At 43.5% G+C, this 27,526-nt stretch overlaps 2 protein-coding genes across 2 annotated transcripts in view; both read left to right on the top strand.

Moving 5' to 3' along the window:
• The first annotated feature begins 308 nt into the window (after nt 1–308).
• Nucleotides 309–11,946, top strand: wee1 (WEE1 G2 checkpoint kinase). Its single transcript, XM_056281743.1, has 10 exons — nt 309–1,277; nt 1,783–2,000; nt 2,543–2,609; nt 2,938–3,110; nt 3,538–3,806; nt 4,122–4,208; nt 4,362–4,447; nt 4,538–4,708; nt 9,895–10,040; nt 10,490–11,946. Exons 1-10 carry the CDS (start codon nt 795–797, stop codon nt 10,644–10,646), a joined length of 1,857 nt encoding a protein of 618 aa, XP_056137718.1. The 5' UTR covers nt 309–794; the 3' UTR covers nt 10,647–11,946.
• Nucleotides 11,947–13,441: 1,495 nt separating this feature from the next.
• Nucleotides 13,442–27,526, top strand: part of swap70b (switching B cell complex subunit SWAP70b) — a 60,429-nt gene continuing 46,344 nt past the window's right edge. The window contains exons 1-3 of the mRNA XM_056281559.1: nt 13,442–13,852; nt 19,798–19,938; nt 26,792–26,965. Coding sequence (XP_056137534.1) covers nt 13,757–13,852; nt 19,798–19,938; nt 26,792–26,965 — 411 coding nt within the window. The 5' untranslated portion in view covers nt 13,442–13,756. The remainder of the gene's footprint in view (nt 13,853–19,797; nt 19,939–26,791; nt 26,966–27,526) is intronic.

The following is a 27,526-nucleotide window of genomic DNA, read 5'->3' as shown; positions in this document are numbered from 1 at the left end:
TTACCATTTCATTGCTACTGCATTGTTTTATGTCATGTACAAACTAAAAGGTATGGTCTCCGAGCCCCTGTAATGTCAAACGGAGAGCCGGCCTTTGAATAATGAACGATTTTGTCTGCGGCTGATGAAATGAACGATAGCAGAAAGGCGACGATCAGGGTTCACTCGCGCCAGATTGACGACTACATTAGCGATGACGCAGCGCCCTGTGGCCCCTCCCTCTCCCCGTGGGTTACGCCTTTCTTTCAAACTTTCTACCCGCGCGGTGATTGGCTACCACGGATCATCTGACTCAACGGTCGCGCGAAGTTCTCTGCCACGAGCGTGATAGGAACCCTCCGTCCGTGACTCATTCAAATACTGTTGTAAACACGGCAACATAATTTGAAGAAATACGTGTATCTGTTTTTGGTACTCCGTAAAGGATATATGAGACATCGGAGGACAGTGACGGCCAGAGGGAAGAATATACGAACGGATTTTTGTTTCGTTTTAATTCCAAATTTCAGGTGTCGCTTGTACGGTGGGAATAGTCGCCTACGTGTGCTGCCATTTTAAGCGTTTGGATGGGCGTGTTTGGTCTGCGAGCAAGTTTGCTTTTTCTACCATGTTAGAGGTTTAAGTTGATAGTCAAACGCTTCGTCAGACGACGTTTATTACCTTTGGTGAGGTATTTAGCCTTTAGTTTTGCCGTTGTCGTTTTAGGCGAGTAGCCTTTGCTTTCGAAAGAAAAGGGGCTGCCCGCGTGATTTTTCGCGTTGATCAAGCGGGGCTTCGCTTAAAAAAAAAAAAACATGTCGAGTTACAATTGCCATCGGCACGTAACTTCCCCCTCTGTGTCTGGACCGATCCGTCAGAAGTTGCATTTTACGTCTAGCGACGGAGAGGACGACCCCATAGAAGACGTGAACATCAGCACGGGAGCCGAGTCCGGGTTCACGGAGATGGACTCTCCGATGCACGGCCGACGGGACGCACCCGACAAGCGGCTGGGGGGAAGCAGCCCGTTGAACCGTACCGGGGACGATGATGTGGAGCTGTGGGACGAGGAGGATTTCTGTTCCCCGTCACCCTTCAAATGTCCCAGCAATGTTATGTTCGCCAACTGCTCGCCTTCGCCTCGGAAAAGCTCTCGGCTGTTCAGCGGCCCGCCAGAGCGCCCATACGTCCGGGACGAAGGGGAGAGCTCCAGCTACCGAGTCCCAGACTGTCCCGACACGCCTCCGCACAAGACGTTCAGAAAACTTCGCCTGTTTGATACACCGCATACACCAAAGGTTTGTATTTTGCACATGCATGACACTTTCACGGTGCGTTGTTTCCCGGCTACAGGTATATTAAACGTGGGTCTCCATTAAAGTATAAGCTAAATGGCCTCGCTTTGTCAAACTGCTGCAAAACTTAATCCAAACTAAAATAACTCGAATGAGTTACCTGGAGTGTTGCCCATGATCGTTGGTTCAGCCACTTATAAAATATTGTCAGCATTTGGATTTTGGATCTGAAGAGACAAACTTGTATCCATTGTTTTTCGAATTTCAAAGGCAGCGTTTTGACCCACTTAAGCAGCAGTAAAATTACATAATGTATTCACGGTGGCTAGACTGCCAAATGACTCATTGGCCTGGGTTATATGACGGGGCATGTTTTCTCGGCATTGCTGTTTCGTACAGTATGCAGTTTAAATCCCACATGATGCGTCATGTCATAAGTCTCTCCACAGTTGACCATTATTAGAATCATCATTCATTATTTGTTTAATTATTTGTTTTTGTTTTGTAGAGTTTGCTGTCCAGAGCCAGAGGGTCCAGTGTGGGATGCTCTAGTCGGAGAGTGGCCCTGTTTAAGAATATGGAGGCGTCAGGAGAGGCAGTAACGGATAGCACCGTCAAGAGAAACCAGACTCCTCTGGTCAACTTCAACCCTTTCACCCCTGACTCTGTCCTCATCCAGTCTGCCACAACACGGCGAAACAACAGGAAGAGGGCACACTGGAATGAGTATGTTACCTCCTAAGATTTCATTCGGCTGCATTGTAGTTGGTTGCAGGTTAGGATGTTACTTGGTGTTTTCAGACGGCCATTACCTGTAAATCCTAAAATTTACATCTCCATATCTTGCCAACCAGCTGTGTAGAATGGCATCTTCAAATGATATATGGTATTTTGTTTTACTGTTTGGAAACAAGTTATAATCTACAGACGGTATTCACCAGAATTTTATTTCCTAATATTGTCGTTTAGTGTAGTTTTCCTAAAGTTATGAGTACAATGCCTTATTCAGCAGCGTTTGCTACATACTGCTCAGCCTCTTGAACACCTGTACATGTTGTCTTATCTTGTTGGACGCATGATGAAGTCCATTGTTGTGGTAACTGGATTCGTTAAAGCCGTTAACTAAGCAAGGCTAAAGCGAGGGATTTGGAAAGGATCCAAGAACTCATGGTTTCTAGTGAACTCTGCCATGTGCAAGCTGTAGCCTCTAGTGCTGCCCTCCAGTGTGGAATACGTGTAGCACCATGATCTATTATCTTCTCTTTCAGCTCCTGTGGGGAGGACATGGAGGCAAGTGATGGTGAGGGAGAAGACGAGATCCTCCCACCGTCTAAGGTATCCATTTTTAACCTAAGATTAAATCAAGATATATCATGTCAGTAGGAATAAGTTGGTCAATGTCTTTCCACTTGAGAAGCTGAGATAAGGCATTATAAAACATCCTGTTTTTGCATTTGCCTTTTGGGTTACCTGTAATCCCCATATGACAAACTGGTTCAGAAGCTGAAATATTTCCCTGTAATATCAAACGGTGAAAGCCTTTCGTGTCTAAAGGGAAAAAAGAACAAACCAAAATAGATTTAAATTTTCGATTTCTTTTAAAATTTGAGCTAAGGGTTCATCGAAGTGAGCCTAATATAAAGCTACTTATCTCTCTCCTTAGCGGATCACCATGATGGAAGGCAACATGATGTCCAGATATGCTTCAGAGTTCCATGAGCTGGAAAAGATTGGCTGTGGCGAATTTGGTGCAGTGTTCAAGTGTGTGAAAAGGTTAGATGGCTGCATTTACGCCATCAAGAGATCCAAGAAGCCTCTAGCAGGATCAATAGACGAGTAAGTTGTTTAAATTGTAATACAATTGCAATTAGATGTTTTTGAAATGTAATGATTTTGATTTTCACTCATGTCACAGTTTCTTAGTGGAAGGTGTTTTTATTCAGAAATACTTAAGTGTTAGGATTTTGTCAACCAAGGACTGAATATTTCTATCAGTTTGGCTTTCACATTTTCAAATGTTGGTTATCTTGTTTTGCAGTTAAACTCCACTTTTTATAGCTGACTCAGTGTTCCTAGTTAACACTACTACTCCGTGTTCCCCATCTTTTTCCTATGCAAATAGCCCTAAAAAAGATCTAGCTGAAAAATGTTTTAGCCTTTTTTTTTTTCTTTTTTTTTTTTTTTTGACTACCAAACTTAGTGTTTCCCCAGACGTGCCCTAATTAAAATAGTCTGTTCCTCACCCTTCTCTTAATCTTTCCAGGCAAAATGCTTTGCGGGAGGTGTACGCCCATGCGGTGTTGGGCCAACACCCCCACGTGGTGCGCTACTACTCGGCATGGGCTGAGGATGACCACATGCTCATCCAGAACGAGTATTGCATTGGCGGTACGCTCTCCGATGTCATCACTGAAAATTACCAGCGGATGCACTACTTATCGGAACTGGAACTGAAGGACTTGCTGCTGCAGGTGGCGCGGGGCCTCAAGTACATCCACTCTACCTCCCTGGTGCACATGGACATCAAACCAAGTGAGTATTGGAGGATTTAATGACACCAGTGTGTCCCCTAGGTTGACTGCTTTGGGGGATGGATAGGCCGTGGCAGGTTTCAGTGTTCATTGTTTCCCCTACCATTGCTCCCCAAGGTTACACTGTTGTCAAAGCAACATGCATAATGAAAAAAGACTAATAATGCCTCCACAATTCAGGTCCAAGCTTGTAGGGAATTTACTGATCTTCTAAACAGGTTTTTTTAGTGAATGGTTGTAGGACTATACATTGCATGTGGGTTCTTAAACATCTCTCTTTGTGGGAAACCTAAACTGTTCTTTCTCTCCCCCCCAGGCAACATTTTTATTTCTCAGAGGTCTGTAGCCAGCTTTGAGTGTGATGAGGATGACGGCCTGACCACCAGTGTTATCTACAAAATAGGCAAGTTAATGCAAATGTACTCTAGATGGAGCCAATGCAGTTACTCTTGCAAGCAAGGTGTTGCTTTGTATAATTATCCACTTTTTGCTATTGTTGGGCTTATTAAAAATGTACTTGATAACCTGATAATTATATCTTTTCCCCTCTTTTCAGGTGACCTTGGTCATGTGACCAGAGTGAATGATCCACAAGTAGAAGAGGGTGACAGCAGATACCTAGCTAAAGAAGTTCTACAGGAGGTTTGTCTCATTTTGTTTGGAACTTTTTTATTTTTTCTGAAAGAATCCATAAAGTATAATTTCCCCCTAATTGTATGTCTTATGTCATAGGACTACAGTAACTTGACGAAGGCGGACATCTTTGCCCTGGCTCTTACTGTGGTCAGTGCCTCAGGGGCGGAGCCTCTGCCTACCAATGGAGACAAGTGGCATGAGATCCGTCAAGGGAAACTACCCTCTGTCCCCCAACTTCTCTCGTCAGAGTTCCTGAGTCTTCTCAAGGTAGCCAACATTTTGATTTTCTAATAATTGGACTCCTAGTTGTTTTCATGCTCTCACTCATCCAAGCCTTCCCGGTCGCTGCTCAACCCCTCTGCTGATCCGGAGAGGGGCTGCAGACTACCACATGCTTCCTCCGATACGTGTGGAGTTGCCAGTCGCCCCCCCTCCCCTTTTTTTTCTCCCCAAATGTACCCGGCCAATTGCCCCACTCTTCCGAGCTGTCCCGGTCACTGTTCCAACCCCTCTGCGGTCCGGGGAGGGCTGCAGACTACCACATGCTTCCTCCAATACACATGGAGTTGCCAGCCACATCTTTTCAACTGATAGTGAGTTTTGCCAGCACGTGGGAGGATCATGCTATTCCCCCCCACTTCCCCCTCCCCCTTAACAGGCGCCCCAACTGACCATAGGAAATGCTAGTGCAGCGACCAGGACACATCGGCTGCCCAACTGGACACCCCTGCCAGCCTCTTCTTTTCACCTGACAGTGAGGAGTTTAGCCAGGGGGACGTAGCACATGAGAGGGTCACGCAAATCCCCCCAGTACCCCCTCCCCCTTGAACAGGCACCCTGACCAACCAGAGGAGTCGCTTGTGCAGTATATATGACTTTTAGTTGTTTGTGGTTCAAAGGGTTTTTTTTTAAAATAAAAAAATGTATTGGCTGGTCTACATTTTAAATTACAGTATTGTAGCAATGATTTTGGCTAATGCGTATGCACATTTTGGAGACAGCGGTGAATCAAAGCTTCTGTGGCAAAGTATTTAAATAAAGCATAATGGCCTTTTTTCCAATGCATTTCACAATCTGTCAAAGTACAATTGGTTCAAAACGAGTTAAGTATCAGATGAAACCGACTACCACTATAGGCAGTATGGTTCTCCTTGATTTCGCCTTCCTGGCTTACATAGTTCCTGCTTTCATACTTTCTGAATCATCCCTATTCATTTAGTCAATAGGGTTGGGCGATTGTATGAATATATTGGCGATTGGCTAGGTCCAATCTTGCAGTTGTTGCTTGGTTGTTTTTTTTTTTTGCCCGATGAGATATATTTACTGCCATATATACACTACCGTTCAAAAGTTTGGGATCACCCAAACAATTTCGTGTTTTCCATGAAAAGTCACACTTATTCACCACCATATGTTGTGAAATGAATAGAAAATAGAGTCAAGACATTGACAAGGTTAGAAATAATGATTTGTATTTGAAATAAGATTTTTTTTACATCAAACTTTGCTTTCGTCAAAGAATCCTCCATTTGCAGCAATTACAGCATTGCAGACCTTTGGCATTCTAGCTGTTAATTTGTTGAGGTAATCTGGAGAAATTGCACCCCACGCTTCCAGAAGCAGCTCCCACAAGTTGGATTGGTTGGATGGGCACTTCTTTGAGCAGATTGAGTTTCTGGAGCATCACATTTGTGGGGTCAATTAAACGCTCAAAATGGCCAGAAAAAGAGAACTTTCATCTGAAACTCGACAGTCTATTCTTGTTCTTAGAAATGAAGGCTATTCCATGCGAGAAATTGCTAAGAAATTGAAGATTTCCTACACCGGTGTGTACTACTCCCTTCAGAGGACAGCACAAACAGGCTCTAACAGGTACTATTTAATGAAGATGCCAGTTGGGGACCTGTGAGGCGTCTGTTTCTCAAACTAGAGACTCTAATGTACTTATCTTCTTGTTCAGTTGTGCAACGCGGCCTCCCACTTCTTTTTCTACTCTGGTTAGAGCCTGTTTGTGCTGTCCTCTGAAGGGAGTAGTACACACCGGTGTAGGAAATCTTCAATTTCTTAGCAATTTCTCGCATGGAATAGCCTTCATTTCTAAGAACAAGAATAGACTGTCGAGTTTCAGATGAAAGTTCTCTTTTTCTGGCCATTTTGAGCGTTTAATTGACCCCACAAATGTGATGCTCCAGAAACTCAATCTGCTCAAAGAAGTGCCCATCCAACCAATCCAACATGTGGGAGCTGCTTCTGGAAGCGTGGGGTGCAATTTCTCCAGATTACCTCAACAAATTAACAGCTAGAATGCCAAAGGTCTGCAATGCTGTAATTGCTGCAAATGGAGGATTCTTTGACGAAAGCAAAGTTTGATGTAAAAAAAATCTTATTTCAAATACAAATCATTATTTCTAACCTTGTCAATGTCTTGACTCTATTTTCTATTCCTTTCACAACATATGGTGGTGAATAAGTGTGACTTTTCATGGAAAACACAAAATTGTTTGGGTGATCCCAAACTTTTGAACGGTAGTGTATATATCTATATAGATATCGATATATAGATATGTTTGTATGGACGCAAGTCCATGAATACTGGGATGGCATCCAGCGCTTTACCTGTGCCCCTGTCAATAGGAATAGTGATTGTGTCAGGGAGGGCATCCAATGTAAAATTTTGCCAAATCAGTATGCGGATTGACAAGATTAGATTGATAGAGGCCCAGGTTAACAGCCGCCATTGGCGCTGTGCCCTCGCAAAACTATAAAATCCGCTATGGTGACCCTTGGAAAGCTGTGTGTGTGTGTGTGTGTGTGTGTGTGTGTGTGTGTGTGTGTGTGTGTGTGTGTGTGTGTGTGTGTGTGTGTGTGCGCGCGCGCACAAACACTCAGTTTAGGAGAAGTGCTCAATAAATAAGGAGCAAAATAATCCAGTGATTCAAGTAAATTCTTTGAGACAGTACAAGCCTGTTTGATGCCATAAGCAATCATCAGCTGTCATATATACACTCACTGGCCACTTTATTAGGTTCACCTTGCTAGTACCGGGTTGGACCCCCCTTTTGCCTTCAGAACTGCCTTAATCCTTCGTGGCATAGATTCAACAAGGTACTGGAAACATTCCTCAGAGAGTTTGGTCCATATTGACATGATAGCATCACGCAGTTGCTGCAGATTTGTCGGCTGCACATCCATGATGCGAATCTCCCGGTCCACCACATCCCAAAGGTGCTCTATTTGATTGAGATCTGGTGACTGTGGAGGCCATTTGAGTACAGTGAACTCATTGTCATGTTCAAGAAACCAGTCTGAGATGATTCGAGCTTTATGACATGGCGCGTTATCCTGCTGGAAGTAGCCATCAGAAGATGGGAACACTGTGGTCATAAAGGGATGGACATGGTCAGCAACAATACTCAGGTAGGCTGTGGCGTTGACATGATGCTCAATTGGTACTAAGGGGCCCAAAGTGTGCCAAGAAAATATCCCCCACACCATTACACCACCACCAGCAGCCTGAACCGTTGATACAAGGCAGGATGGATCCATGCTTTCATGTTGTTGACGCCAAATTCTAACCCTACCATCCGAATGTCGCAGCAGAAATCGAGACTCATCAGACCAGGCAACGTTTTTCCAATTTTCTATTGTCCAATTTTGGTGAGCCTGTGCGAATTGTAGCCTCAGTTTCCTGTTCTTAGCTGACAGGAGTGGCACCCAGTGTGGTCTTCTGCTACTGTAGCCCATCTGCCTCAAGGTTCGACGTGTTGTGCGTTCAGAGATGCTCTTCTGCATACCTCGGTTGTAATGAGTGGTTATTTGAGTTACTGTTGCCTTTCTATCAGCTCGAACCAGTCTGGCCATTCTCCTCTGACATCAACAAGGCATTTTCGCCCACAGAACTGCCGCTCACTGGATATTTTCTCTTTTTCGGACCATTCTCTGTAAACCCTAGAGATGGTTGTGCGTGAAAATCCCAGTAGATCAGCAGTTGCTGAAATACTCAGACCAGCCCGTCTGGCACCAACAACCATGCCACGTTCAGAGTCACTTAAATCACCTTTCTTCCCCATTCTGATGCTTGGTTTGGACTGCAGCAGATCGTGCAGCAGACCATGTCTACATGCCTAAATGCAGTGAGTTGCTGCCATGTGATTGGCTGATTAGAAATTTGCGTTAACGAGCTGTTGGACAGGTGTGCCTAATAAAGTGGCCGGTGAGTGTGTGTGTATATATATATATATATATATATATATATATATATTCACACAGACACACACACAGATGACATCTATGAGTACTGGTTGTCTCACAGTGGGATGTTAGCTCGGTTGCACATAGCCACTGTTTTTTTGGGGTTTTTTTACATACGTTTCATCCCTCATCTAAGTGACCTCTTCGGTCTCAACTGACTGCAGGTATCCCCACCCTTATAAACATTAGAGTTGCATAACGACCGAAACCAATCATCAGTATCATTTGCAAATATGGGTGTGACCATTAATTAGAGTTTCAATGGCCATGTGTACTATTCACAGAAGATTGGGGAGTGTTTACGGTCACAGCATTGTAAGATGGTGACAGATGTATTTTTAAGGCCCCCCCCCCCTCGGTTGTTCCCTCTTAACATAGGTGACCTCTTTGACTCCCTGTTCAAACCATTGTTCCTTCCTATCAAGGATGTGCACATCCTTATCCTTGAAAAAGTTACCACTGGCCTGTAGATGCGTTTAGACTGCGGATTCCTGGTCTAAAAAACGGTGTATCCTGATGAATTGATTCAACTCTCTTTGACTTAGCTGGATTATTGAGCATGCATAAAGACATTCATATCCAACTACTTCTTTAAACAAACCACTCAACATATTCCCTTTTCTGTGGGATATTCCAACTGAAAATCAACCAAATAGTATATATTTTATGGATTATACTCCCTCAAACAGTTTTGTGTTTAAAAATCTTTGAAATTGTGTTTTTCAGATTCAGTTCAAACGTTGCTATTGAGTTTACTGAGAAACATGTGCTATTACTCTGCATTTGAATATTAAATGCCGTTCCAATATCCATTTATGACGTTGCTATTGAGTTTACTGAGAAACGTGTGTTCTTAATCTGCATTTGAATATTAAAGGCTGTGTCAGTAGCCATTTATGGCTATTTTTGGGCAGTAACTGGTAGAAAGAGAGGTTCAGGTGCACAGTTTCAAGTTTATTTGGAATTTATAAAGAAAAATGGTGTAGGATTTCATGTACGCAAGATTTTGTATACTCAATGTTTTTGATTGTACACAGTTTTCTTGTTTTGAGTGTAGATTCTACACAAAGTTTTATACATGAGGCCCGTGGCATTTATTCCCCATAACAGGTTTTTTCTCATTTGTTCAGTATGTGTTCCTGATCAAAGCAATGTCAAGTCGTATTTTCCGGGCTCATATCCTTTGTCCCTGCTTTATCCAGCTGATGATCCACCCTGATCCAGCCAGGCGGCCGTCAACCTCTGACCTCATCAAGCACCCAGCGCTCCTGACAGCTGCCAGGATGAGTGCAGACCAGCTCAGAGTAGAGCTCAATGCAGAGAAGTTCAAAAATGCCCTGCTCCAGAAGTAAGTACACGAGGACTGAAAACAAACTGAAAACATTGACTATATAACCTCAATGTATTCAGATAGGAGGAACAGAATACTTCACTTTGCTAGGAAGAATTTCAAAATTCATTAGCCAGCTATACTTTTAAACTTCAACTATGTCTGCAATGTATGAGGCTTTTACCTTTTTTTTTTCCTAATTACTTTATATTGAATGGTTTACAGCTTGTGTTAAAAAATTCAATTCTGTTCCACGTCCAACAGGCAAAGTAATGTATGTAGTGTCTTGCACTTAATGTAAAACCAATTTTTTTCATTGTATTATGTATTGTTTTGCTGTATTCTTTGCCTGTGTGTCTCTCAACTATCACTTAAGTCCAATTATCAAACCCAATATCCTTTGCTAATTAAAGGCATTCTAAACCCCAGCCCCTAATACTTCTTTACTTGCTTTGGTTTTTCTTCAGGGAACTGAAGAAAGCTCAGATGGCCAAGGCAGCAGCTGAGGAAAAAGTTCTGTCCACAGACAGGATCCTGACCCGCTCCACAGTTCAGTCCAACCCCAGGAACTCCAGGCTCATTGGCAAGAAGATGAACCGATCGGTCAGCCTTACTATCTACTGAGACTTCGCGTTTCTTCCAACGGAGGTTTCGGACGGTTTGACTGGATCATGGACCTTGAAAGGGGCTGCTTAGTTAAAACCGTCTTTATTTTTGAAGAAAAGTTTGTTTCAGAGAAAACTCATTCAGTCATATGAATGAACTGAACTGTCAAAATCAGCTGAGGCTATAGATTTGTTGCCAAACTCCGTTCTGACTTGAGCTCATTTCTGAATGCTCGCCCACTCAGTGTAGTTCAAACTGTTGCCAATAGACTTTTACCCAGAAACACTGTCTCCTCGCAGGTAGTTGATGTACCTACTACGCCTTTTCATCCCTCAAAGTTCCATAAATATCAGGCTCTTCGTCTCTGGACTTCTTCAAATAAAGCCTAAGACTAACTGGTGGTGGACTGGAGTCGCAGCAAAGTTCTCAACCAGTGTGAATGTACTAGCCTGCAGCCATGTGCACCTTAACTGCCTGTCAAACGCCTGATGTTGGGTACAAGAAGGTCTGAACAAATGACAGTTGCTGTGTATGAAAAAGCACTTTGGAGGCAACGAGTGGAACTTGCCGTATCAAAAAAAATGATAACCTGCTGCTATTGTTGTTTTGTCTGTACTAGGGCCTGGTGGGTTTCTGACCGTTAATCCAGAAATCATTGGCTCTTATTCCAGGTAGCAAAGAATCCCTTCCTCCCTCATTCTGATCTATTTGTGGGAGTGAAGCAATATATTGTGCTTTCCTTTTTTTGTCAGTTTTCTCCCCAGTTGTATCTGGCCAATTACCCCGCTCTTTTTGAGTCGTCCTGGTCGCTGCTCCACCCCCTCTCTGCCGACCCAGGGGGCGCCCCGACCGACCAGAGGAGGCACTAGTGCAGCGACCGGACCAAATGCCCACATCCAACTTCCCACCCGCAGACACGGCCAATTGTGTCTGTAGGGACGCCCGACCAAGCCGGAGGTAACGCGGGTATTCGACCCAGCGATCCCGTGTTGGTTATATTGTGCTTTCTGATAGAAAAAAATCAGATGGTCCAGTGCACCAAATACAGTGATCTAACCTACATAAGTAAGGTTGGAAATGGTACATAAGATTTTATCTCTCTTGTTGATATGAGCTGCCAGCCCTGCCTGTAGCATTAGAACAATCATTGTCCTGTTCATAGGATTCTCATGTTCACATTTCATTTCTGCTGTCCTTTTTAATGAAGCAAGACTTTACAATTACTGTTAAGAGAAGTATTCTCATGTTCTTGTAACCCTGAACAAAACCTTGTTCATCCTGTACATAATGTTCTTTTAATAAATTCAAGTTCATCAAATGTATGGTTTTAAACTTTTTTTAAACTCAAGTCAAATGCCAAGCAAGAATATGCCATCTGAAAAATTCTCACATTTTGGCTGTGTCTGATACACTAGATGTGAACGATAAACCCGCTGAGTATATGTATCTTTCTGATGTTTCTCAGTAGCCTACGTCCTCTTGTAAAATCTCCCCTCTTCACCCAGGCTTAAAAATTATTTTGCCTCCCTTTGTCAATGAAATAGATTTTGATAGATGATTGATGCATAGATCCAACTGAAAGGACTTTTTTTTTAAATCACCTTTTTCTGCATTAATTGTTCCTCAAATATGGCCTAATCTTAGTCCATCCATCCATCAATTTTCCAAGCCGCTTATCCTAAACAGGGTCGAGGGGATGCTGGAGCCTATCCCAGCAGTCATTGGGCAGAAGGCGGGGAACACCCTGGACAGGTAGTCCATCACAGGGCAAACTAAGTCCACACTTTATAAATAACCCTACCTGGTTAGAAAAAAAAGAAATTGTGCATTCATGTCCCAATTGAAAACACAGCTTAAACAACTGCAGTCTATGCTGGCAAAAGCATGTGAATGTTAACTTTAAATTTCTTGTACCTGAAGATGAGACCTGCACAGTTGTTACCACAGTGTTCCTCCTTACAGAGCTGTCTTTTTATTGGTATCCTAGGAACTCCTGGGAAAAAAATGTTTTTTTTTGTTTTTTTTTTTAAACTGTGTCCCATCCCTTTGATCACATGCCACCAGGGCCATTTTCAGCCTTTTTTTCGGGACCTGTGCAGAATTTGTTTCGCGGCTCCTCTCCCCCGATGTCCCAGCACCGCTGGGTTACTCCTGACTGCACATGGCTGCGGGGCCCCAAGCAGCCTTCTAGTTGGCTCATACCTCAGGCCAGCCTGTCATGTCACATAAAGTGACCAGACGTCCCGGTTTGTCCGGGATTGTCCCGGTTTCAAGCTGGGTGTCCCGAGTCCCGGCTACTCTAGCCTGTCTTTTTTCATGTCCCCAAGGAAAGAAACTGCTTTCCTAGCTATATGGGCATGTTATGTTAGTACATATACTATGTGTACATACACATATTCCTTCCCTTCAGAGAATAAATGCCTGTGTGGGTTTAATGTCATCCCTCGCCGTCAAACTAAACTACACATAACGTAGCGTTTAAATCCCGTTTCACAAGGTTGTGCCAATTCCACACTCTACTACAGGTGTATGATTGTGTAGTTTGACTGCAAAAAAAAAAGATTTTACTGGAATTAAATATTAGCTTTTGGAAGAATTCTATATAGAGTGCAAATCATTATTTCTCAACGCGGGGAGATGACATTTGATCATCAGGATCACACAACGGACCTCAAATTTGTACATTAGTTGTATAGTTTTCTCACGTCACAATCCCCCCACCCAGAAAATGGTGTTGAACCACCAAATGCCACTGATGCCTCCGCAGTTGTCACGCGAAGCCACACGCAGGCCACCAACATGACGCCCGGCCAGTTGCGCATCATTCCCTTCGCCGTTCACCGATCATCGGAGTGATTTTTAATCCCATCGACGACAGCCAAGCTTTAAGAGCGGCGCAACTCCCAACGTGTTAAAGCCGCCCCTCGCTAAGCGGTGCTAGAATCACGCTTAAGTGAGAAAAAAGGGAAAACGGCGGACAACGCAAGTTTTCTGACGGCGTGTCACCTCAGCGTCCCGTCGTACGAGCTGAAGAAACTTTTCCCCACCGGGGAGCGGAGGCAACAAGTTACACGGCGAAGGAGAGACAGCGGGAGAGAGAGAGAGCGAGAGAGAGAAAGATTATTACCATGGCCCTACGGGACGAGCTTTTGAAGTCAATATGGCACGCATTTACAGCCCTGGACGTGGACAAAAGCGGGAAGGTGTCCAAATCACAGCTGAAGGTATCGTATGACGAGTTTACTTAACTTCTCCGCCTGTCGGACATTGTTCACGACGCTTCATAACTCCAAGTGTCTCGCGGGAAGCAGGAAATTACAATGATGGTTCCATCTCGGCTTCGGCCGCACGCTAATTCATTATTTCACCGATTCGCAATTTTACCGAGTCTTTATTTTCTTTCTCGGAAAAGGAACGTATCTCTCCACCCCCCGGCGGCGGCTGTTTGTGAACTGCCAAATGTGAATTTACCAATAGGCACCTGTGTCAGTGAACACAGACGGTCTGCGAAGAGGGCACTAACTGTTCCCACTAACCCTGCTTTAAAATGGCGTTTGTTTGAAAGAGCCTTCTCAATATATATTTTTTTTCCAGCCATTTATCGTCAAAGTCGGTAGGGCCTGTATTGACTTGATATACTGTAGTTAATAGTCATAATGTATGGCAGTGTATTGTCATTTGGCCATTGGAGATAACTTTACCTAAAAGGACTATCGTCATCATGAAAAATAAAAGCCCGCAGAAATGACCGGTATTGACAAGTCATTACGAGATGGTGTTTGGTTTATTGCGCAAGGGACCACATATTCAAGTAATTGAATTGTTGCAATCGCCTTTCTCAAACAGGACAGGTGTCTATTTTACTAGAGACACCAATGAGGCTGTACACTATCATACACGGGCCATGTGCATTCATAAATGTGAAACTTAATAAATGTCATCCAGAAAGCACACACCATTAGCAGATGTTTTATCATCGGGATATTCAAGTTTCTTCATAAACTTCAGTTGATCCAGAAGTCAGCTGCTCGCGTATCATTACCAGAACTCCTTCATATCACTCCTGATCATATCACTCTTGTTCTTCAGCAACTCCATTGGCTCCCTGTTAAATACCATATTGACTTCAAGATCCTGCTCCTCACCTTTAAGGCCCTTAATAACCTAGCTCCTTCGTATCTTTCCGAACTCCTCCATATAAACACACCATCCCGCACTCTCAGATCCTCTCCAACTTACTACACCATCGGCCCGCTTGACTACCATGGGGACTAGAGCCTTCAGTCATTCTGCCCCCCACCTATGGAGCTCTCTCCTACAAGACATTCGCAGCATTGACTCTCTTTAAACCTTCAAATCCCATCTCAAAACGTACTTTTTCAAACTGGCATATTCAGTCTGATACACACTTCATGGAGTTTTGTGCAGATGATGATTTTATACTTATCTGTTGTATTAGCTTTTTATTGTCTACCCTGCTTTGTTTTGATTTTATGCATCTGATACAGTGCTGCTTGTTTTTTTTTTACTGTGTTCTGTAAGGTGTCCTTGAGTGCTCTGAAAGGCACCCACAAATAAAATGTATTATTATTATTTCTTTCACGTTTCCTGTTTTACATCCTGTAGAGCCGGGTCCAAACTATGTACCTGAGGCACTATAGAGCAGATGTCACTTGATTGACAGTACTTGTCGTAATATGTAGGCTGTTCCAAGTAGGGCGATCTTCTGGACTGCACTGATGTTGATGTTTCCTGGGATACAGTTGGTGAACTTTTCCATTCCCTTCTTCCTGAGTCCTAGAGCTCTGATGACCACTGGTGTTGTTTTGGTCTTCATTCCCCACATCCTGTTGATTTCAATCTCCAGGTCTTTGTACTTGGTCAGCTTCTCTGTGACTTTCACTGAGGTGTTTTTTTTCGGATGGTATTGTCATGTCAATGAGCATGCACCTCTTTTGCTTCCTGTTCTTGATGTTGGGCTTGTTGGCTTTTATCTCTGTCATTGTGGATGGGCATGTCCCAGAGGATGGTGACATTATTGTTTTCAGTGACCGTTTTTGGCTGATGTTCGTACCACTTCTCAGTCGTCTTGTTCTTGTAACTCCTGCCGATCTTCCAGTGCAGGTATGCTGCTGCCTTGTTGTGCCTGTACATGTACTCGGCCTTTGCCAGTTCCGGGCAGCCTGAGACAATGTGGTCGATGGTTTCTTCATACATTCCACAGATTCTGCATTTTGGGTCTTTTCCATCTTTGATGATGTGATGGTGATAGGATCTGGTTGCCAGGCTCTGGTCTTGTGCAGCGATTATCAGGTCCTCCGTCTCTGCTTTCAGCCCAGCACTCCTCAGCCACTGGTGTGTCTTTTGTTGGTCCACATCTGCATCTTTCATTCTTTTTGGGTACTTTCCGTGCATTGCTTTGTCCTCCCAGGTTTTTTGCAGTTGCCGCTGGCCATGGTATTTTGCCTTCTGCGTCACTCGTTTGGCATATAGATGGTAGTTGCCTCATTTTCTTTTGGTGTGGTTTCTGGGACATCACGCTCTTTCTTGAATTGCGCAGCTTCTTTATTGATGGAGTAGATCTGATGTTTTACTATTCAGAGGAGCGGGTCATCTGTCTTTGTCAGGTATGCATCCAATCTTGTAGTGGTAGTCTTGAATATCAGTTTGAGTTGGACTAGGCCTCGTCCTCCTGAAGCTCTTGGTAGGTACAGCCTGTCGACATCTGCTTTCGGGTGGTGCATCTTTTCCATGGTCAGCATCTTTCTTGTCTTGGCGTCTAGTCTCTTGATGTCGTTCAGTTTCCAATTGATGATGTTGAAGCTGTACGTCACTACAGGTATTGCTAGGGTGTTGATAGCTTCAATTCTGTTAGCTGCATTGAGTTCACTCTTCAGTACCATACGCACTCTCCTGTGGTACTCTTTCCGGATCTTCTCCTTCATGGTTGAGTGTTGTATGCTGTCTCCTTCGTTCACTCCTAGATACTTGTATGTGCTATCTTGGTCTAGCTCTTTGATTACGGTGTCAGTGTCAAGTTCTAAGTCTGCAGTCTTGGTAAGTCTTCCTTTCTTGAAAGTGGCTTTGGCACACTTGTCGATTCCGAATTCCATCTTGATGTCGTCGCTGAAAGTCTTGACGATGGCGAGTAGACCCTTCTGCTGATTGTCATCCTTGCTAAACGTCTTGAGGTCATCAATGTAGAACAGGTGGGTCAGTTTGCCATTCTGTGATTTGTACCCATAGCTGCTGTTGTTCAGTAGATTGCTGAGTGGTGCTAGTGCAAGACAAAAGAGCAGTTGTGAGTCCCCTTGTGTGTGAGTCCCCTTGGAAGATTCCGCTTCTGATGTTGATCAGTTGATCAGTCTCGATGTTAATGAACCCTCTGCATGATGGAGATTCAGGGTGGTCTTCCAGGTCTTCGTGCGCTCCGTGATGAATTTGACAGTTGTTGGGCAGACTCTGTAGATCTTGAGGCTCTTCTCTATCCAGGAGTGTGGCATGTTGTCAAATGCCTTCCTGTAGTCAATCCATGCTGTTTACAAGTTCTTTTTCTTCGATTTGACCTCTTGCAATATGGCTTTATTGATGAGTAGCTGGTCCTTGTATTCATAGCTACCTTTCTTACATCCCTTCTGTTCTGCTGGTAACAAGTTGTTTTTGTCAAGGAAGCTATAGGTCCTCTCTGTGATGATGGAGGTGACAACCTTGTACATTGTTGGTAGGCAGGTGATGGGTCTGTAATTCTTTGGGTTCTGTGTCTCCTCTGTCTTCGGGAGCAGGTACGTGGTCCCCCATATGAGCCATTTGGGACATTTCTTTGGATTCTTGATGATATCATTGTAAGCCCATGCGAGGTCTTCGTGGATGCTGGGTAGGTTCTTGATCCAGAAGTTGGCAATTCTGTCTATCCCTGGTGCCTTCCAGTTGTTGGTTTTGTTGATGGCAGCAGTGGTCTCAGTGGTGTTGATGTCTGACCATTCTTGGTGCTGTATATGTTTGTATTGATCCTGTTGTTGCTGGATCCATGTAGCTCCCTCATTATGTCTTTTGTTGTTCTCCCAGATCTTACTCCAGAACTCCTCGACTTCTTTGATTGTAGGTGGTTCGTTGACGTCTATCTTCTTCTTGCTCAGCTCACGATAGAATTTTTTGGCATCTTCTTTGAAGATCTTGTTTTGCTGAAAGAACTTGCTCCTCTTGTCGAATCTCCTCAGTCTCTGTGCCTTTGCTTGAATCTGTTGTTTTAGCATCTCTGACTATTGGTGTATCATTCTTCTGTTTGATGTTGAGCTTTTGTTCGAGTGGTTTCCTTTTCTCTCTTTGATGTTGGAGTTTTTCTCGACTTCACTCAGGAGTGATATTTGTCTCCGCAGTTTCCTAATCTCCTTCTCAATTTTCTCCTTCCAAACTGGTTGTTTTCTCTTCTGTTTCTGTTGTTGTCTTGGTCTTTTTCCTACTGTGTCTGCTATGGATGAAGCGGCCGCATATATGAGCTGGTTGATTTCTGTTAGGTTTAACAGTCTTGTCATCTCGCCCTTGAAGTTTTGGATGGCTTCGTTGGTGAGTCTGATGGCTTCTTTGGAGTGGCAGTCTTTCTTGATATTTGGGATTATTAGTTGTTCTTTAATGGGAATTTCTTTCAGGGTTTCCCATCTCTGCCGGATACTTACTGTCATCTCTGCTTCTTTCTTGTTGTATTTTTCCTGGACTGTCTCTACTTGGTATTGTACTTCTGGGAGGTCCGTTATGGTGATTTCTGCTTGTTCTTCTTCCTCTTCACCAGTTGCTGCTGTCTTATCTGGTTTGTTGATATTTAGCTCCTCGATGCTCGTGTTGGGGATGCTCTCTCTGATCTTTTCTCGTATGTTTTCGAGTTCCAGGTCTGTTAGTCTTTGGTTTTTAATGATGTCGCACCTGACATTGGAGAGTTTGTTGGCATCCAGATTCAATCTGTCCATGGGGTGTTTTTCTCACCAGATGTTGTAGGCAGCTTTGGGCGTTGACATTACTGTTGGTTTTAGTGAAGCTGTGTAGAAGGCTTCCGTGACATCTTTATACTCTTCCCTAAACCATTTCTGTCTTGTTCTTTTTGTTGGGTTTTTAGTTGTTGTGCATAGAAGGCCACTATGAGGAGTGTCCTCAGTGTGGTGTTCCTCTAGTATTTAGTGGGTAGAGTTTGTTCCAGTAGCAGACTTTTTGATCCCAGCCTGGTTCCTCACTGGGGACCACGGTCCTTGTTGACCCGAGCGATGATTGATGCGGTATGGTGATTTAGTTAGTCGTAATTGCATCATTGTGTTTAATTGTCAGAGCCCCTTTGCCCATTTGTATTGCTGGCTTGCCATACTTGCGTTGCCCGGTCCGTGCCACGTGGAGGAGGGTTTGAACTTCTATGGACCTTGTTATTATTATTATTATTTTTATTAGCGGCATAGTGGTGCAGTGGTTAGCGCGGTCACCTCACAGCAATAAGGTCCTGGGTTCGAGCCCCCGGGTAATCCAACCTTAGTGGGTCATCCCGGGTCGTTCTCTGTGTGGAGTTTGCATGTTCTCCCCGTGTCTGCGTGGTTTTCCTCTGGGTGCTCCGGTTTCCTCCCACAGTCCAAAGACATGTAAGTCAGGTTAATTGAAATTGTCCCTAGGAATGAATGGGTGTGTGTGTGTGTGTGTGTGTGTTGGCCCTGTGATTGCCTGGCGGCCTGTCCGGGGTGTCTCCCCGCCTGCCGCCCAATGACTGCTGGAATAGGCTCCACGACCCTGAGAGCAGGATAAGCGGTTAAGACAATGGATGGATGGATATTATTATTATTGTTATTATTCATTGAGTCAGAGACCTTTTTTTGCACACATACAAATGGAATTATCACTAAGTTTGTTCACTTTGTTCCAGGCCGGACTGTCCGCATTATAATCCTAAATTTGATATCCACAAAGTGAAAAAGAAAAATGCCCCTCATCTTTTCAAATAATTTAAAAATATATCACACTGCAGTACTTTCCAAGCCTATTAAAACATGTAGGCTATTATAGCGAAAAGTGGGTATCTTGAGTCATTATTTAACAAGATTGTGCCACTTTTAGAAACTAGACCTTGAATGATCAACAATAGTGTTTTTTGTGTATAGATGGCCTTTTGAAATTTTCAATTTTTTTCCCTATCATGCAGGTGCTGTCCCATAATCTATGTACAGTGATGAAAATCCCACATGACCCGGTGGCACTGGAGGAGCACTTTAAAGACGATGACGAGGGGCCAGTGTCCAACCAAGGATACATGCCTTACCTGAACAAGTTCATTCTGGACAAGGTCAGATAACACCTGTGATGCCCCTTTAATAAGACTGTATGGGTGACTTTGTCAACAGTGTACAGCAGTCGTATCCCATGTTCACCCTGGATGCAGAATCAAGTTGTTGATCAGTGTTTTACAATTGAGGGAGTTTACCTCACACAATTATTTGGAACGATTTACAAAGAGCGCAACTACAGAATAAAATTCCAGTAATGTAACAAACAACAAACATTACCCGTTCCTCCATGTTGGAGTGAGCAAAACAGGGAGATAATGAGAATATCTCATCATGTTTACTGGTCAAAGCCTTTTTGCAGCATTAACCTTTTCCTAGGCCCCCATTTTGTTTTTGTCAGTGGCATTAGCATATCCCTGCACTTGACACTTTGTGACGAAAGGCTATTTAATTGTGACAAAGAGTTACACATTTTGTGACATTAGGGTAATTTTGTGGCTTGAAAGGAAACCACCTCCATCAAGATGGGTCTGGTGGTGCAGCTGGGGGAGTGTTAATACAGATCTTCTGGCGTGGTACAAATTTAGAGTCCATTTTGCCTTTTAAATGCACTTACGCTTCTACTGAGGCGTGCAATGAGCTATTTTTTTGCTGCAGTCTGAGTGCAGGCACATGTGACCATCTATCCATATGTGTTTTTAATGGATGTGAGCCTATGCATTTCACCCCACTGAAATAAATAATTAAACCAATAGCAACAACTAATTAAAGGCAACATTCTGAATAAGTTAATCAGAAAAAAGACCTATATGTAGCTGTTGAATTTAATGTAAATCAAATAATTTGTGCTCATCATGACACACAAACTTCAATCTTACCTGACAAATTGAATGTCTGTCTGATCCAGACAGATATATACACTACCACAAACTGTCTATACTAGAGTATGAAACCTGGAGTCTCATGGAGAGTATATAATTGGAAGATGGCGGCGGTATAGGTAAAGAATTTGCTGCCACCGAATTTCATTCATCCAATTTAATGTTGAGCGGTTCTAATAGGCTTCCCTTTTCCTCCATCAATTAACTTTTAAGGTATGAGGAAATAGAGTCCATTATGTTTTAGCAGACTTGTGGCCCAAAAAAGGTCTGCTGATTGATGGAAATACACCTATCAGCCAAAACATTTAGAACCACTGACAGGTACGTGAATAACATTGGTTATCTTGTTACGATGGCACCTGTCAATGGGTGGGATATATTAGGCAGCAAGTTAACAGTCAGTTCTTGAAGTTGATGTGTTGGAAGCAGGAAAAATGGGCAAATGTCAGGATCTGAGCTACTTTGACAAAGACCACATTGTAATGGCTATAAAATTGGGTCCGAGCATCTCCAAAACGGCAGGTCTTTTGGGGTGTTCCCGGTATACAGTGGTCAGTACTTACCAAAAGTGGTCCGAGTAAGGACGACCGGTGAACTGGTGACAGGGTCATGGGTGCCCAAGGCTTATTGATGCACATGGGGAGCGAAGACTAGCGCAGCTGGTCCGATCCCACAGAAGAACTACTGTAGCTCAGATGGCTAAAAAAGTTAGTGCTGGCTATGATAGACAGGTGTCAGAATGCACAGTGCATTGCAGCTTGCTGCGTATTGGGCTGCGTAGCCGCAGAGTGGTCAGACTGCCCATGATGACCCCTGTCCACCGCTGAAAGTGCCTACAATGGGCAGGCGAGTGTCGGAACTGGGCTATGTAGCAGTGGAAGAAGGTTGCCTGGTCTGATGAATAACATTTTCTTTTACATCATGTAGACAGTCAGGTGCGCGCGTACGTCATTTACCTGGGGAAGAGATGGCACTAGGATGCACTATGGGAAGAAGGCAAGCCGGCAGAGGCAGTGTGATGCTCTGGGCAATGTTCTGCTGGGAAACATTGAGTCTTGGCATTCGTGTGGAGGTTAATTTGACACATACCATCTGTGTAAACACCATTGTAGACCAAGTACACCCCTTCATGGCAGTGGTATTCCCTGATGGCAGTGCCTTCTTTCTGCAGGATAATGTGCCCTGCCACACTGCAAAAATTGTTCACGAATGGTTTTAGGAACATGACAAAGAGTTCACAGTGTTTCTTTGGTCTCCAAATTCCCCAGATCTCAATCCGATGGGATCTGCTTGAAAAACAAGTCTGATCCATAGATGCCCCACCTCTTAACTTACAGGACTTAAAGGATCTGCTGCTTAATGTCTTGGTGCGAGATACCGGAGGACACCTTCAGAGGTCTTGTGGAGTCCATGCCTCGATGGGTCAGAGCTGTTTTGGCAGCATGAGGAGGACCCACACAATATTAGGCAGGTGGTTTTAATGTTTTGGCTGATCGGAGTACATTTTATAGTGTATTACCGCTGGTTGTTTTCTTCCAGCCGCTGTTGCTGATACATCCATCATTCATGTTCAGCTTGTAGAGCCACAGAAGAGACAATTCAGTCAGATCTAGGTTGTAATTTCTTCTGTGATATAATGAGTCACCGAATGAATGGTTGGAGGGGTGGCGTCATGACAAATGAACGAATCATTTGTGATCTCATGAAAGGCGATTGACTTCCATGGAATTTGTTTCTGGTGTTGTCTCAGGTGACTGTTGGAATTCCCGTCTCGTCTGATGCCACAGAGGGAAAACAAGACTTCCTAGAAATAGGGTTACTCCTTAGCCTTTATTTTATTTCATTTTTTTTCCATACAGTTCTCTTATATCCAATCATTTGGTGGCTTAGTTGTGTAGTGATTAGCGCTATCTCCTCAAAAGAAAGGTCCGGGTTTGTGTGGGGTTTGCGTGGTCTCTCTGTTTGTGTGGAAGTCCTCTGGGTACTCCGTTTACCTCCCAAATCCAAAGACACATTGTTAGGTGTCAGATACTACTGCCATTGTTTGTTGTGAGACTCCCCCCTTTTCTCCTTAATTGTATCTGGCCAATTACCCCACTCTTCTGAGCCATCCCGGTTGCTGCTCCACCCCCTCTGCAGATCCGGGGAGGGCTGCAGACTACCACATGCCTCCTCTGACACATGTGGAGTCGCCAGCCGCTTCTTTTCACCTGACAGTGAGGAGTTTCGCCAGGGGGACGTAGCGCGTAGGAGGATCACCCCCCCCCCCCCAAACAGGCGTCCCGACCAACCAGAGGAGGCGCTAGTGCAGCAAGCAGGACACATACCCACATCCGGCTTCCCACCCACAGAAACAGCCAATTGTGTCTGTAGGGACACCCGACCAAGCCGGAGGTAACAAGGGGATTTGAATCACTGATCCCCGTATTGGTAGGCAACGGAATAGACCGCCATGACACCCGGATGCCCCTGTTGTGAGATTTTTGATCATGAGTGTTTGGTGGTAGAGGTGATTTTTCTTCCTATTTTGCCAATCAGAATCTGTTTTTATTGGCTAGTTATGATTTCACTTACCACGAGCCTGACTCATTTCACAAAGCGGACATTATTTACTGTGAGATTAGCATCTTCTTATCGGGTTGAGGATCTTCTACAAGATAATGTTATGGCTATTTCCAGCTCTGCTAAGAAGGTACAGATTTTACAACTGTAGTACAAGTCAAATAGAATTTTTTTTTTTAACCAAATTCCTCCCTCTTACGCAGCCATACATCCTTCCATGCGGCATTGACTGCACTTCTCACTTCCTCAAAAGACTTTTTCCTCAAGCAATGTAAAATTCAAATGGTCTCAGGAAGGCAAGAAATGACGTCATGGGCAAATATTGAGAGTGCCCCACCCCACCCACCTATTCAAGTGGAGGTTACTGGGCCATACAAAGCAAATCGAGGCATTCAACCTCTCCTGCCCCAAAGGAAACTCCACCTGTTCTCAGAGGACTCTGTGAGAGAGAGAGTGTGTGTGTGTGTGTGTGTGTGTGTGTGTGTGTGTGTGTGTGTGTGTGTGTGTGTGTGTGTGTGTGTGTGTGTGTGTGTGTGTGTGTGAATATGCACAAAAACTTGAATTTGAAAGCACTGATCCTGTATAATAAATGAGGGTAGAAAATCAGGAAAAAGAACCTCATCTTTCAAAAAAATGTATGTGTGCATGGATGTGTACATCATATGGGGGTCTTGGATGGGAAGTAGGTGTGAATGATGTAGGAATGTGTCACTGTCATCTTTGCTGAATCATTCCCCAGTGCCAGTTCCAGTAACTAGTTCCAGTTCCGGTAACTAGCACAGTGTAAAAATAATGCCAACAACAGACAATTCACCTTGTTTTTGACAGCTGCTGCTGAAGAGATACACAAAGGTAACTCAAGTAGTAATCCATAATTTCAGTTCAGTTTATTACAGGCACATATAAAAATACAGTACAAAGAGTCAGTTAGAAATATGATTCAGACATGATTAAAGTTCATAACTATTGATGATCTTGATTGGTCATTTTGTAGACTGATAGCTTTTTGGAGGAATGAATGTTTGAATCTGTTGGATTTATCTTGCAGAAACAGGCATAGATTGAATTGGACTGATGTCAGCAGAGACAAAACCACTTGCCATTGAGGAGTTTTGGACTCAGCACATTGTGGCTGCTTAGTGTAGCATTCCACTGAGACAAGTCACTTTGTGCAACCATGACATGCTGCTATGATGGGGGACTCTGAACAGGGAGAGCTCAGAAACAACCACAAAAAAAGCACCTGACCTTGTTTTTAAGCACCTGACCTTGTTTTTTTTTTTAATTTTTATTCATTAAACAAATAAGCCTGCTGTGGTCTTTCACTTCTCCTTTTTTATGTGGCTTAGTTCAAATCTATATGTGGTTCATTGTATAGTCGTTCACATATTGCGTTTCACTTTGCAGCATACACAATTTGATACTCTCATTTGCTCAATGCCCACTTATTTGTATTTGCAGTAATGTGGCTGCTTTAAACTGATGTTCATTTAATTTTTTCCCCATGCCCATCACAAAATTGGAGACCACCTCTCAACTGGTTATATCCATCTTCTTTTTTTGAGTTGGTGAAAACCTTTTAATTTAAGCTGACATCACTTTCCCCTCATCCCATCTTGTCAGTGTTTGTTGATGACATTCTTGTTTAGGTTGTAATTCCACAAGTTTGACATCTCGCTCTTCCGGACCTCAGTCATCCATGAGACGAGACTGGTGTTTGGATCCCATGTTAACTCCTTTGGCTGATGAATACTAATGAACATGTGTTGCTGAAGAGGAGGGAGGTAGCCCTGGCTGCTGCGGAGGCCCTGACAAGGCCCTCATTGTTGAGGTGTATAGAGTGAGAGGGTGACATTGATGGAAGGAGGGCAGGAGAGAAGTAGGGGAGAGAGAGAGACGGAGATACAATGAGCGTGACACAACGGTGCGAGACAAAAGAGCCCGGTTTCCAGAGACAGACGCTGCTTTCACAGCTTCTACTACACCCACCCATGTCTAGTGCTGCAGTGTTACTGCCAGTGTTTCTCACAGGTGCTTGTCCCTGCGTTCACCACTGACTCATTAAGAACCACACGTCTGGAAAGAGTAACCTGATATAGTCAAGGCCAGCCACTTGCCTCTTAACATTACAATTACACCTTATTGTTTCCCATTCTTATCTACTGTTCTCACGCAAGGAAGACGGTTGTGCTGAATAACTACAAACAGAAATGTTGATGTTATTAAAAGTTAATTTAAAAAGTTAATTATTAAAATTAAATTATTATTGTTGCATTATTATTAATAATTATATTATTAGTTCAATTATTAATATATTCATATTATTAAATTATTATTAAAAGTTAATTAAATTAAAAGTGATTACAAGTGGATTTTATTTCTAAAAGGGAAACAATCACGTGTTTTCAACATTATTTCTCAACATATTTCTCCAGTCCAAGAAATCTATCTATCTGTCTATGTCTATCTGTCTATCTGTCTATCTGTCTGTCTGTCTGTCTGTCTGTCTGTCTGTCTGTCTGTCTGTCTGTCTGTCTGTCTGTCTGTCTGTCTGTGTCCCTTGGGCAAAACGTTCCAGGTGCAGATGAACGGTGCTGTGGAGTTCAAGCATCAGTATGTCAGCGCTGTAGTGTTTTCAACCTTTACCTTAAAATACCTGGAAGATCCTCTGACTTTAATGTTTTGGCCGACCACTGTATATAGTTGAATGTGAACACAGAGGTACAAGCTTCCTGGCACTTGTCTTGGTTTTCCAGTGCCAGTGGGATGACATGGTCCTAATCCACATGGTTGCTTAGTCATCCTGCCAGGCATCTCCATAGCTACGCTAGTGTTCACCGGCTAAAAGGAAACCTTTCTCTTCCATATCACTGATTGTACCTTTTCAAGGGTTTTCTCCCTCTCAAGCAGAACTAGAGGAGTGAGAGGGAAAACCCCCACTTTTTTCCCTTTTCCCTTCTTCTCGTCAGTTTAGGATGAGGAGGATTGGCAGGATTTATGCCACCTCTAATAATATATGTCAGGATCTGTCTGATTTAAAAGAACAACCAAAAATAGGCAGAGAGTGTCTTTAAATTTGGGCTGTTAGGATGTTGTTCTCTCACAGTTGGGTGAGATCCCTCTCATATAGCTTATCTCTTTCCACAAACAGTGGGAAATAAAACATCAATAAAATAATGATCAAGCATTTTTAATCATACAGTAATAATAATGATGATGATGATGATAAAATGTTAGACTTTATTCATCGACGAGTACACAAATTCTTTTTGCTTGCTCTTCCTTCTCTGGATCAGCTGTTGATCAGTGCCCCTGGTAGGGATGTCCTGCTCAAGGAAACCTTGGCAGAAATGCCTGCCAACATGTGGTCTTAGGCCTGGGTTCTCTGGTTGAAGGGCAAGTTTCCTTCAGACTTTGCTGCACTGCCTGCAAAACATGTTTCAACAGAGCCGTTCTTCTCCCACTGCAGGTCAAGGACAACTTCGACCGTCAGGATTTCAACAGAATGTGCTGGACTCTGTGCGCCAGAAAGAACCTGGACCGCAGCAACATGTTCATCTCAGATGAGGATGCCTTCAAGATCTGGTGTATCTTCAACTTCCTGTCCGAGGACAAGTACCCATTGAACATCGTCACTGAGGAGGTAAACACTTCTGTTTGTCTGAATTTTAAAAAAGTGGCTGAGAGGGAGTCAAAGTCAGGGAGGCATGGGGAAAGACCCTGCAAGGATTTGATCGTAGGACAGCGGGAACATCTGTGTGTTGAAACAGAAGTCTTAAACACTATGCCATGACTGGGCACTGAAATGTGGCTTTTAACTTTTCCACTCATTGCATTACATTACATGACATTACAGTCATTTAGCTGACGCTTTTATCCAAAGCGATTTACAATAAGTACATACAATAAGTGCATAAGTGTATCACACTAACCGGGTCAACATATTTTATTGCACATGCCAAATGTACAGGTGTTATTGCACAGTTTCACGATATTATTCACGATATTAATCACAATATTAATCAAGGATTTACTGGTGAGAGTGAATTCTTTGCCAGCTGTCAGCGAAACCATGGTGTGAAACGGGTACCGCGACACTTTTTTTTTTTAACTTTTAGTACAACTTCATTAGTACAGCTTGGTGAGTTTTTGTGCACAAGGAGACAGAATCAGCACGTTTACATGATGTTAGAAAAAGTGGATT

Source organism: Lampris incognitus, chromosome 6 (assembly GCF_029633865.1).
Source record: "Lampris incognitus isolate fLamInc1 chromosome 6, fLamInc1.hap2, whole genome shotgun sequence".
Classification (NCBI taxonomy): Eukaryota; Metazoa; Chordata; class Actinopteri; order Lampriformes; family Lampridae; genus Lampris; species Lampris incognitus.
Note: the sequence above shows the minus strand (reverse complement) of the source record. Positions and strands in the feature narration are given on the sequence as shown.

What these genes read in the sequence shown, in the direction of transcription:
- wee1 (XM_056281743.1), top strand. Translation starts at nt 795, where the DNA reads ATGTCGAGTTACAATTGCCATCGGCACGTAACTTCCCCCTCTGTGTCT. An exon ending in ATACACCGCATACACCAAAG is followed by an intron (nt 1,278 to 1,782) that starts GTTTGTATTTTG and finishes TTTGTTTTGTAG; the next exon opens with AGTTTGCTGTCCAGAGCCAG. An exon ending in CTAAAGAAGTTCTACAGGAG is followed by an intron (nt 4,448 to 4,537) that starts GTTTGTCTCATT and finishes CTTATGTCATAG; the next exon opens with GACTACAGTAACTTGACGAA.